We start from the raw sequence: 12,293 nt of genomic DNA, 5'->3' as shown, positions 1-12,293 counted from the left end.
ATCAATGCTCAATTCAATTTTCTCATTAGCCAATAGCTCCTTTAATCTGAGTGACCTTTCTCATTTGTTTCTTAAAGAGACATTTTAATCCTAAAATTTCACTTGGGTTTTAAAGGTAGATGTTGAAGAGGTGCATATAAAATTTTTAGCAAAAAATGGGATTATTTGAAGGAGCGCCAAGTGTGAAACCTGAATGTGCCCTGAGCTATTGCCATTCCTTTGCAGAAGGAACAACCCCTGGCTGGTTCATCTGTGCTGATGCAATAGTGATAAAGTTGCCCTCAAGCAAATGGTTCATAGTTTTAAATGGTAGGGATGGGCAGGGACTAGGATTACAGGTGTGAGAGCTCCAGAAACCCTTCTCATATCAAGCTGTGTTGTTGCTGAGCCCCTGTGGAAGCTGAAAGAGCTTTTATTCCCCTCCAGTCATGGGTGGAAGGAAACTCCCTCTCCCTGCCTTTCCCTGGCACCCTCCAGGGCTGGGGCATTGGGCTCCCTCTCGAGGACTGTGGATGATCCTTTCCCATCTTCCTGATGGTGAATCACAATGTCCCAACTGAGATGGAAGTGTGAAAATGACTATTAAAAAACCTACTCTTTTCCTTTGGTTGCAGTTTACCAGTGTGTTTGAGTTCCCTAGAGAGATGCTGGCAGGTGAGGATCTGCTCCAGTTTCTGCTGTCCTGCCATAGTGCAAAGCATGGGGGAGAGTCACATCTGAGTGGCAAAATGGAGCTGGTTTTCCTCTGGATGTAGATTACTTTCAGTTACAGTTAGTTTCTGGTACAATAGACCTGAATTGACCCACAGCATTTGCCTAGAAGAAATTTGAGGCAACTTACACAGCTTTTGTCCTTTTCAACCTGAAATTTCCCTTCCTCATATTTTGGATGGCTGAAACTCTTTGCTTATCCCCTTTATCTCTAGTTTCAAAGGCCACATGATTATTCACCTCCTTTTCGGTTTGGGACGGTCCCAAATGGAAGCACTGAGAGGAATATCCGAAACAACTACCCTGATATGCACCTTTACATGACCAAGTTTAACCAGAAGGGAGTCGAAGATGCCTTGGTCAGCTTGAAAACTGGGTGAGTTTTTTCCCATGGCTTTTAAAGAATGCTGTAAACTTTTCAGAAGCAGAGAGCTATTGATCTGTACTCACTGTGACGTTGAACAGACTGACATCAGGCTGCTGTGTAGTACATGGTGCTTTTTTTTTTTTTTTCCCCAACTGTACTCTACAGTTATCAAAAAGGAAAATGATTGACTGTGATTTCCATGGTTGTTTTAAAATTACATGGTGGCTTCAATGTCCTATGAGAAGTGGTTTCAAAGGGCAGAATTAATGTTTCTTAGATTTGAAGACAGTAGAGTCTCTTGTTATCTTTGCAGTGCTGCCTAATCCTGCTTCTGACAATCTTGGTAAATATTCTGGTAAATGTTATTGTCCTTCTTTCTAAAGAGCTGAGATTTAGACTTGAGTGCCATCCATCCTTTTCTCTCTGAAGTAGCCCAATCTGCCTGGTTGGACAAAGACAAATTTCTATTCTTAATCCTCCAAAGGTATAAGAGTTACTCATTGCTCAGTGATATTCATCTGGGTGACAGGAATCTGCTAGCTCTGAACATTTAGGCTTGATAGCAACATGATTATATTTGTTAATAATACAGTAATAATAATAATTTCTCAATATAGGCTTTTTGGGCTTTGTTTTGAAGTGAGATGTTACTTTAGTATGTTTAAGTATATGTACTCTAGAGGCTGTTTCAAGGAAGCTCTCTCCTGCTGTTATTTATTGTGAACACAGGACACATTTCTTCTTGTACTAAAACACCCTGTTACTTTTGATCCTTTTTGGGGAACTGCTTATCCTTTTAATTTTTACTCCCTTTCTGCCAAACCTGTATGGGAGTGTAATGTATTACTTAAGCAAAACACCTTGAAATCCCAAAATCTTTCCATAGAGTGAAGATTTCCTTCATTAAAAGTTGCCCTTCCAGCTGTTTCCTTCTCTTCTGTCTCCTTGCTGCTGTTGGGGCTCTGTCTGCCCTCATTTCTTCAGGCATTCTCAGCTGGCACTTCCCAGGCCTGGTTTGTCGCATCCCAGGACAGATGTGTAACACTGTGGGACATCAGCCTTGCCCAGGGGCTTCCAAACTGCAGCTCCTGCTCTGACCAAGCCTGTGCCAGTTCCATTTCCTGGGTGACAGCTGAATTGTGCATTAAAGATAGCTGGATCCTGCCATTCCTGCTGGGAATTTTTGAAGATGTCCTGATTTCAGCCATTTGTAGGACTTTTTCTGTTGGATGGACAGTTTATTTAGGGGATGTATACTGCTTGTACTTTTCACCAGCCATTTGTGCTACTGAAAGCCCTGAAAAACTGCTGTTAGCTTGGAAATCAGGCCACTCATCAGACACTTAAGTGTGAAAACGGGGGGGCCAACCTGACTGCAGGGTGGTTCAGGATGTTCATAAAACTCAGGCTGGCTGCTCCTGCTGGTGGTGGCCAGATGATGGTCCTCATTAAAAGCCTTGCTCCTTTTGATAGCATCAACTATTTATTTTTGACAAATTCCTTTTCCCCTGCTGAAGTTTCTTTCCTCTTCTAAGTGATTTCTGTGTGTGGACACCCCCAGGTGTCTGCCTTGCTCCCCTTGACTGGTATTTCTGGAGCAGATGACTTCTGGGTCAGTACAAGTAACTGGTACCTCCAGCTGTTCTCCTTGTCTGGTGGCACCTGCAGAAGGACTGAACAGCAGGGTGTCAGCTACTTTCAGACTCAAAATTTCAGACTCAGATTCTTCAAAACAAATTTCTCAGTTTTTTTTTTCTGCCAAACTTTCTGTTCTTCAACATACAGAACCATATTTTCTTGATCTCCCCCTTATGGTTTCGTTGACCAAATTCTTTCTCTCTTCCCTGTAAAATTTGCCCTTTCATCTTTAACTAGACTTGATGAAGTCTGGTTGGGACATCTTTAACTTCCTTCCCTCCCTCATTCACTGGATTCCATGGTAATTAGTACATCTGGTCCCATGGAGTCTCTGTTTTTCTGTCTCTTTTGAGGATGACTCATCTCTTCCTCAAACTGCTTCTGCTTCCAAACAAACATATAATTTCTATTTTCCTCTTCATTGTGTGTATTCTGTTCACCTTATTACAGCTAATTTGTTTCTTTTCATCTTTATCTCTTTCCAAAACTATTCCTGTACTTTTATCTTTGTTTTTTTTTTTTTTTCATTCTCATCCTTGGGGATACAACAAGCAGCTTTCCCTGTGCATGGTAAGACTTGCTACTTCTGCACAGCTTTTTGAAAATGAACTATCTGACAATTTTAGTCATAGTCTATAGACTGAGAAGGACTTGCAAAGAATCTGGTTGATAATTGCTGCTGCAAGTTAAAATAAATATGAACTGTGTTATCCCTGGAGTGTTTGTTTGACCTGTATTTCCAATCTCACTTTAAAACCTACTTTTGTTTAATTGCAGACATGAGGTTTAGTCCCTTTTAATTACTTTTGTAGAGTGTTTGATTCTAATTTCAAGATGCAAAAAATTCCAGCAATGAGCCAGTGCTTAGTGACTGAATAATGCCATACGTGTGGCCCTTGTGATCTAAACAGAATGAAATGATAAAGTAGCATCTTGTCACAGTTCAGTCTGGTTTTGCTGTATCTCAGACAAAATCTTTTGATCAACTTTAATTAGCATTAACATCTTGAGATGTATTAGAAATATCTTGATCTTTGAGACCATTGTGTTTAATACATAATGTTATTGAGTTGAACTGGAAGGAGAAAGCAGGTAGAAGACAAACATGAAATTTGAGATGCACAGTTTGGAGAACAAATTAAAAACCAAACTGCTGTGGTTTGTTGTTTTTTTTTTTTTTCCCAAGAAGTGGAAAATCAGCTGCTTCAGTCCACTTGCTAATGTGGCCAGAAAAAGCCTTAGGAGGGGAGAAATATGGATAGAAATATGTATAAAATGAATGCTATTCCTGCCTTTATTTCCTGGTCAGGTGTAAGGGTTAGATAAGACTTGTGTTGGAGTATTGCATGCAGAGATGAGTGTGCTCACAGCTGTGTCTGGGAAGCCATGGAAGCATACCCAGCCCCTTTCTGGTTTTATCTTTGAGAGGTGAAGCTGGTACTGTTTCAGAAATTAACGTACAAGGAAAGCATCTGCCTTTGTTTTTTTTTAATTAGAACAAGCAACTTCACTGCATGGGCAATAGGCTTGGACCTGTCTTGTTCAATTAGCATCAAAAATGTTTGAGATCATCACCTGGGAAATGCTGCAAATCAAAGTGGAAATGAGATTTTTGTGTTAGTCTACATTGAGATTATACCTACTCCCTCAGGTGAATCCCCATAGGGGTTTCACTGCAGCTTCTTCATGAAAGCTTGTTGCCATCAGGGGTGAGGGCAAAGTTATCAGCTTTATTGGGTTTTCCTCTTTGATACAAAATTAACCTTTGTTTCTGAAAAGATATTAAAAAAAAAAAGTCTCTAAAGACTCAGTAATATCCATCTCTTGTCACTAGGGCCTTATTTCTGAGACTGACAGGTGTATTTCTCAGGAAGCTGCTGAAGCACCATTTGAACAGCAGCAGAACTTTATTAATTAAATGTGTCAGTTTGCAACTAGGCCTGTTAAAAAGGAAGATCTTGTTATTGAAGTACTACTTAATGATTTTCAAAATGGCAGAATATTATCCCTCCTTCAATGCAGTTTGCTACTGAAAGCAATCTTGATCTCATAAGCTTGTCAAAAAGTGTACTTGTGTTTTTCATGCATTTAAGGTGGTCCACATGTGCTGTGCTACGTGCAGAGCTTGGGATTGTTCCTTAGGCAGGACCAGGTAGGGTTTTGTTCTTTAATGAGAACAGAAATGGCAGTTGTTGCCCTGAGCATTACTCAGAAGAGCAGAGTCTGTAAGGTGTTAGTTAATTTATTCTTGGTGAGAGTGTCCAGCTCTGCCAGAGCTGTGGAGGCACCTCTGAGCTCTTGAGATGCTTATTGATCAAACACAGCCTTAAAAACACATCACAAGCATTTCTGTCCATGCTGCATTTAATTGATCTACTTTTCTAGAGCCCTCTGTACCAGGGAGACAAATCCTATTGATTGTGCTTCTTGAAGAGAGAATAAATTCCTAAATAGGAAGTCATTAATTATTGTGTTGTGTTTGCAGTGGCTCTTTGAGTGTGCTTCCTTCTGTTTGCCTGCCTATATTTTTCCTGGAGAGATTATAACTAAAGAATACCATCTTTTTGCAGGCCAAGCAGCCTTCCAGTTGCAGTTCTCTGTTGTGGGTTGTATGAGCTCATAGCTCTTGAGTTTGCACGCAGTGTTTCTATTTGTGGCTGTAAAACTGTCAAGAGTAGAAATTGCAATGGCAATAAACTGGAAATGCATTTCATGTTCTCACCTTTGCCCCGGCACATCTACAGTGGCATATAGTCTGGGATTTAACTGCTAATGGCTGAAATGAGAAAATTTAATTGGGAGAGGCTCTTTTTACTGTAGGGATAAAATGGGAAATGTTTGCTTGCCTGTTGCCTGTCACTTCCTTTCAAGGGAGCTGCAGGAATGAGTCCCTGGTGTTCCCCAGGCCAGCAGCCCCGTGTGCAGCTGCAGATCCCCTGGCTGTCGTGAATGCTTTACAGCTTTTATTGCCAGCCACAGCTGTGACTGTGTGTTCAGGGATTTGATGCTGAAGTTTACTTGGGACTTCATCTGCCTTGCTGTTAAATACAGCAGTGCTTGTGTGGATACACATCAGTTGAATACCTTATTCCCATGTCCTCTCTGACATGCTGATGGAATTACAGAGCTGCTTGCAAAGGCTGCTGAGGTGTCAGCGTGTCTGCAGTGCCACAGCCACAGCAGGAATGGCCTCAGCCATGCTGGGTTTCCAGATGTGAAGGGTTACATCCCCATGATTTATCAGCTGCCCCTGAGGAGCTGCTCTTGGCCTGCAGGCTGTCCTGAGCTGTCACTTTGACAGGGACACGTGGTGGTTGTATCCTCAGCATCCTTTAATGACAAGTTACAATGCCAGCAGAAATACCTGGAAGGGAGCAGTGCAAATGGCATGAGGAGTTATTTCCTCCCTGCAAGCCCACTCTCCCATGTGAGAAGAACATGATTATTAACATGTTTTATAGAATCTTACGGCATGAAGCAGAGAGAGCACAGGAGAGCACCCAGAAGGCCCCAATGGCCTTTTAACCCCGTCTGTGAGTTTATTGGCCTGAATTGGATTTTTGTTGTTCTCACAGTGATTATAAATTATCCAATTCACAGCTTCACACACTCTGTTATTTGTTGAGCAAATACAACCAGGTCAGAGGCTGAGCTGGCAGCTTCTGCAGCGTGGCACAGGCATAACCAGGAGGCAAACATCGCTGTTCCCGTCAGCTGCAGCACAGTTGGGATTGTGCCCAGCAGGTCCTACTGCTAATTAGGACTGCCAATTATAGTAGTGATGTGCCCAAAGTTAAAATCAAGCCCAACTTGTCTTTTAGACAGCCAGCTGACATCTCTCCACTTCAATGCAAAACAAATTTCAATATTTTCCTTTTATTTTTAAGGAAAAATTGTCATCAAAATTTTCACCAGAGGAAAAACTGTGTAATTTTTGTTCTTGGAGTGGTTCATACCTTTTCTTCTCAAAAGACGAGGGCAAGGAGTGAGAGAAGTTGTCTGTTTGAAAGAAAAATGATATATTTTAATTTTTCATTAAAGGCACAAATTCTTCATTGTTCTCATGGGGATACAATAGCAGCTTACAACCAGAACTCACAGAAAAGTCCAAATCTTTAACCAATTTTTTAAGAATTTACCAGAGATGGTTAACTCTGAAGAGAGTTTGAGGAAGAAAGGAAAAGGTCTGTAGGCAGCATGAGGTATCTGTAGTCATTATAATTTATGCTTGCAGCCCTCCAGGATACCTGATATGATACATGAAGAGAGAGCACCATGTATGAGTGCTCTCATCATATAAACACAGGGGAAACATATAAGTCAAGGAACACTGAACAAAGATCCTGAACTACCTGGGAGAGCCAGATGTTTGCTGTGCTCCAGGGTGTCTACTTATCACTATCCATTTTGACAGTATGCACTAAATTATTGTACAAATACAAATACGCTTTCCTTAAAACTGACTGAAGGAGCTAAAATGTGAATAATGGCTTGCTTCCTGACCTTCTGTAAAAAAACCATCTCTGCTAAACAGTTTGGCCCATTCAGGATTTTCTGTCCTGTCTGACCAAGTTCAGACAACTTCTGTAATCAATAACTTCATTTAATTTGGCATCAGATGGCTGGAGTAACTTAATTTCAATTTACATTATGATGCTTTCTGTGGTGCTTTAATTTAATGTATGTCTCAGTGTTCACTCTAATGTTCATTTTGGCATTGTGCTCTGCAGGGAATGATTTCCAATGGATGTTCCAGCTGTAGCCACATGAGCTAAGAATTGAAAAGCTGGTTTGCATCAGGGCAACTGCTGTCTGTGCCAGAGGGCTGCAGAGATGTGAAAACATTTACATTTGCTGTTCCATCTAGGAACATTTTTCAGAGGGATCTCTTCACTCCAATATCAATTCTGAAATCTAATATCTTAAAAGAAGTGTGTGGCTGAATGAGCACAGCTTTCCTGCTATTACTGCTGAAGTGAGCAGAGTTCAGCTCTACAAGCTGCCAGTACAGACTTAAAGACTCCTATGGAATTTCCACTCATGATGGGATTTTCTGGCATCAGTTTTTCTCATGGCTGATTCCTCTTTCCCCATAACTACTGTTCTTGCAGGAAATGTAGTTATTCTTACATTCTTGTAATTTTTACATTTTTGGGAGTTTCTTCCTGGCCAGAAGATTGCTTCTTTTGCAATTTTTAAAAAAGAAATAAAAACTAACAGCCCTCTTTCTCCTGTTCACCTAATGCATAGAAACTTGCCTCTAGGAAAAAAATACTTTATAATAATTTCTTTCCAGTTCCTTTTCTCATTACCTGAGTGCTCTTCTGGAGTTTTTTTGATTGGCTTTTTTTTATTTTTTAAGGTTACTTCCTTTGTCTGCATTATACCTTTTTTTAGGTAATGCTGTTATCTATTTAATATCTCTAAATATTACAAATACCCTGGAAATAAAACAAAATAAAACAGGTGGAAGTGGCTGTGTTCCATCTAACCCCCATTCTTTTAAGAAGCTATTCTGAGTTAGTTTGGGGTTGAGATCAGGTACTTGGTGAGTTGTGCTGAATTTATCCTTCATTATGCTATTGTAACTGGGACAAAACCTTTAATCTAAAAATATATTCCCCCCACTCAGCTCTTCAAATTTTGTGTTTTGATAAACTGATGCGTTGCAAAAACTTCTTGGCTTGGCTTCTGAGAAGTGAAGTGGGACAATCTTCCATTGTATAAATTAATCATAAAGGCACACTAAATTTTCCATTATTTTGTTGCTAAGGGAAATGTTTCAGGAACTGGGAGGTGGGTGGGCAGAGGGGTGGTGGATGGGAGCTCCCAGGAGTGAGGAGGGTGAATGTGCCCATTCAGGTAACCACAGCCAAAGGAGGTTCTCAGTGGATTTTCCAGTGGCTGGGATTGCCCTGACAGGCAAGGTGAAGCCTCCACAACCTCTCATGGTGGTGTTAATGGCTGTCAGAACCTGCTCTTTCAAATTTTATGTCTGTCTTTCCCGTGTGAAGATTGAAGTGAGGATAGTTTGAGCTGGGAGAAAAGTTGAAAGCTTGCTCCATGCTCATGATTTCATCATTTAACTGGGTTATACTTTGCTGACCTGTGTTGTTGCAGGGGGTGGTTGTTCAATTTTCCCCTAATGAATTGGCAGTATCAAGATGTCAAGAAATCCACCCAGTGTGTGTGAAGTTCAGTTCTGTGAGGAGCCATTTGAATATGTTCAGAAAGATAGAGTCACTGCTGGTGATGAAGTGCATCAGATAAGCTGAAATGCATTTTAGTCAAAACTGTGTAAGGGAAATCAACAGTCCTTCATGCTAAGGTTAAACATCTGCTTTTGCTCCAGCAGTATCAAAGTGTCCCTTTAGAGACTTTCATGGAAGCCTCATCTTCAGAGCAGCATTTTTTCTCTTTGATTGCTGTGCCATTCCATAGTGACCTTTCAGCACTGGATCCCCAGGACACAGAGAGACACAAATGATGCTGTCCCTCACTGTTCACTCTTGACATACTTCCTTTTATCTCTTCTGTGAAGAAAGAAGGGATGAAATGAAAGTTTGTGATGTAAATCCATTAGATCTTACAGACAGTATGTTTGGACTCACTGCCTTCCCAACAATGCTATTGATGATCTCTAAAAATATATCATTAAATTTAATCCATCCTTAAGTGGACACCATTTTTTTCCCCCCTAATGTCATTGTAGCTCCAGAACTACTGAGCAGATTGGCATTTTAGATTTTTACTTATTCCATCAAGGGAACAAAATCATTGAAGGAAGATGTAGTTGGTTAAGAAAACAAAGGAATGTTTTTCAATTCTGTTATATTTCTGTTGTAAAGGGAGAAGTGACTAATAAAAGGAGCATTTTCCTCATCTTCCTTTTCAGTTTTCATCATAGGAATTTTATGAAAAGTTGTGCCAATAATAAAGATAGGGAAATGTTTTCAACTTTTCTGAAATAGCTTTTCCTCTAACTTTAATTTTCTTTATGCAGGCAATTTTGCATGTATGCAGCAATGCTTGAGAATGAATTTTTGCAGTAGTTTTTCTAATTTTTCAACTCCTGTCCTTCTTGATTAATCATAAATGTTTAGTTATGGGACTGTCCACACATTTTTCACATATCTCCCACTTCAAATTATTACATTCAGTAATGCCTGTTTGGGTTTTTCTAGAACTATTCCAATTCATGATTTCATAACACCTGATGTTCTCTGATGCTGTGAGATAAGATTCTCCCCACCCCCTATCCCCTTGGTGCTTGCTCAGTGATGAAGGATGTTTGCCTTTGTAGTCACTGTTATATAAATATTCCAAACTGTTTCTTTTTCCTTCTGGCCAGGATTATTGCGGTAGTTCTGAGGAATTTGCAGACCTGCTCAGATGAATCACAGCTCTGCAGTTCTGCTCCCCTGCACTGGCTGCAGGTGCCTGGCCTGTTTGGCCACTTCATGGCACTTTTGAACCTTTTCACATTCCGCCTTTGATAGTTCTCTCTCACTCTCTAACACTTCTTACCACTTTAGTTAAACTCCACAGTGTGACAAAGCTTTTCCCTCCCTGCTGCACTGAGCTGACAAGTTAATGGTTCATTTGTTAATGGTGGTTATGGTGGTTAACCAAGTTAATGGTTCATTTGTTAATGGTGGTTATGGTGGTTAACCAAGTTAATTGTTCATTTGTGTGTGGCTGAGGCTTGCAGGAGGCTCTGAGTCTCTCTGGGTGTGTGGTCTGTGCTCGGCGTGTGGAAGCTGCTCTGCACTGAGGGGTGACCTCAGCACAGCCTGCTCAGCTGTGCAGCACACTGCAGTTTTGTGCCATTAGAATCAAGACCTGGGGCTTGCCAGTCTCTGTAGAAAGAACAGAGAGAGCTGGAGGTCCAGGATTCCCAGTCCTGCCTGGAGAATGACAAGGATGGGCTTCTGTGTCCAGCGGTCCCTGCCGTGCACCCAGCCTGCCTTTTCCATCATTGCCCAGGGAAAGAGCAGCTGTGGCTTTCCCCACACAGACATGGCAGGAAGGAAAATCCTCTGTGTTCCCAGCAGCCTTCTGGCCTGCACACATCCCTGCCTTGTCTTCCCCCAGTGCTGATCTCGCTGCCAGCTTTGTAAACAGCTCAGAAAGGGTCACAATTTTTGGGCTTGCCCAGATTTTGCTGTCTCCATTTTTGAAAACACTAATTAAGAAATGTTTATAGTTATCTGAAAGTTCTTAAAATTTTGGAATGCCATAAATTCACCTCCTAGTGATGGAAGAGTTGGGTGCCCTAAAATCTGAGAGCTTTGGTTGGGGCTTGTTCCTCCCTGCCCACGCTGCAGGGGCACAGCGTGTTCTGGAGCTTTGCAGGAACAGTACTTCTGTAATCAGCACACGATGAAGAGATGATTAAGCCTTGAGAGGTTATAAGAGTTATGTTGGGAATGCAGAAAATAAATTGTGAATATAAGTTTGTATTTGTGGACACCAAGAGTTTTTCAGGGCAATCAATTTTTGATTTACAGTTAAGACATTGGGCAGTGACTGACAGCAGAACCTTCAGCTCTCAGCATCTGTCAGGAAAGTACCTCATGTTTTTAAATTGATTTGTGTAATGGGATTTGTTGTGACCTTATAGAAGTAGTATAGAAAAAGTCCTCAAAAGTAAAGCCTTCTGCATCCTCTGAAGGTGCTCCACGTGTGAGCACTGCACTGATCCCAGGCTCCTGGGAAGCTGGGGAGCTGCTTCCACAGCAAGGGAAACTCTGACCGTGCTTTGTCTTTCTGTCCCAAAGTTTTACTACAGTGCTCAGTAACCAAGGAGGCAAACTGCATGTGAAGACTGTAATTTCTGAGGTAGCACAAGGCTTTTGCCCTGGAGTCTTTAGCAAAGAGATCTTTTTCCTTTGTATTTCTGACTGAGACTGTTTTGACAGAAGAGTAGCTGACTTTTTATATTTTCTCTCTGTTTAACAGCATGTGTTTTATGTGCTTGCATTGCAAAACTACAAATCCCAGAATAAACAGATGACAAATTCCAGAGTGTGTTTTAAGTTGTGTGGTTGCAGCAGTGTCTGTACCATGGAGAGAGCAACACCTCCCAGTCCCTGAGCTGTGAGCATCCTCTGAGAGGGGAGCAGTCCTTCCTTCCTTGCCCACAGATAACTGCAGATGTCAGGGGCTGGGCTCTCTTGGTTTTGGTAATTGGCTGCTGTAGGTCAGAAAAGTGACAACATCCTGAGGGTGCAGCAAGCAGGTTTGTGGGGTTTTTTCCAAGCCTACCCAAAGGACATAGATCTTTGGTTTTGCTCTCTATACAAGCAAATATTGTCTCTGAAGTGCTGCATCAAAGCCCATCATTTAGAAAACTCTGATCTTATGTTGAGGGCTGCAGGCTTGGGCAGTGCCCCAGCACCTCTTGGCTCTTTCCAATTTAGTTACCCTCAGTACCAGGTAGCCATCCGTGTTTTATTTATGGATTGAATTTGTGACATCACCTACCAGATGTTTAGTGATTTTCTGCATATTAAATTATCCATTTAAAGGAACGAGGAAACCAAATTTTGAGCATTGGTGGAGCTAATTTGACTTT

At 41.3% G+C, this 12,293-nt stretch overlaps 1 protein-coding gene across 4 annotated transcripts in view; it reads left to right on the top strand.

The window, feature by feature from the left end:
• GRIN2A (glutamate ionotropic receptor NMDA type subunit 2A) overlaps window positions 1-12,293 on the top strand; it is a 156,201-nt gene that overhangs the window by 123,754 nt on the left and 20,154 nt on the right. For all 4 annotated transcript variants that reach the window (XM_086853968.1, XM_086853967.1, XM_086853966.1 and 1 more), the window contains one exon: window positions 927-1,087. In XM_086853968.1, coding sequence (XP_086710094.1) covers window positions 927-1,087 — 161 coding nt within the window. The remainder of the gene's footprint in view (window positions 1-926; window positions 1,088-12,293) is intronic.

Source organism: Cyanistes caeruleus, chromosome 17 (genome assembly GCF_971803275.1).
Source record: "Cyanistes caeruleus chromosome 17, bCyaCae1.hap1.1, whole genome shotgun sequence".
Classification (NCBI taxonomy): Eukaryota; Metazoa; Chordata; class Aves; order Passeriformes; family Paridae; genus Cyanistes; species Cyanistes caeruleus.
Note: the sequence above shows the minus strand (reverse complement) of the source record. Positions and strands in the feature narration are given on the sequence as shown.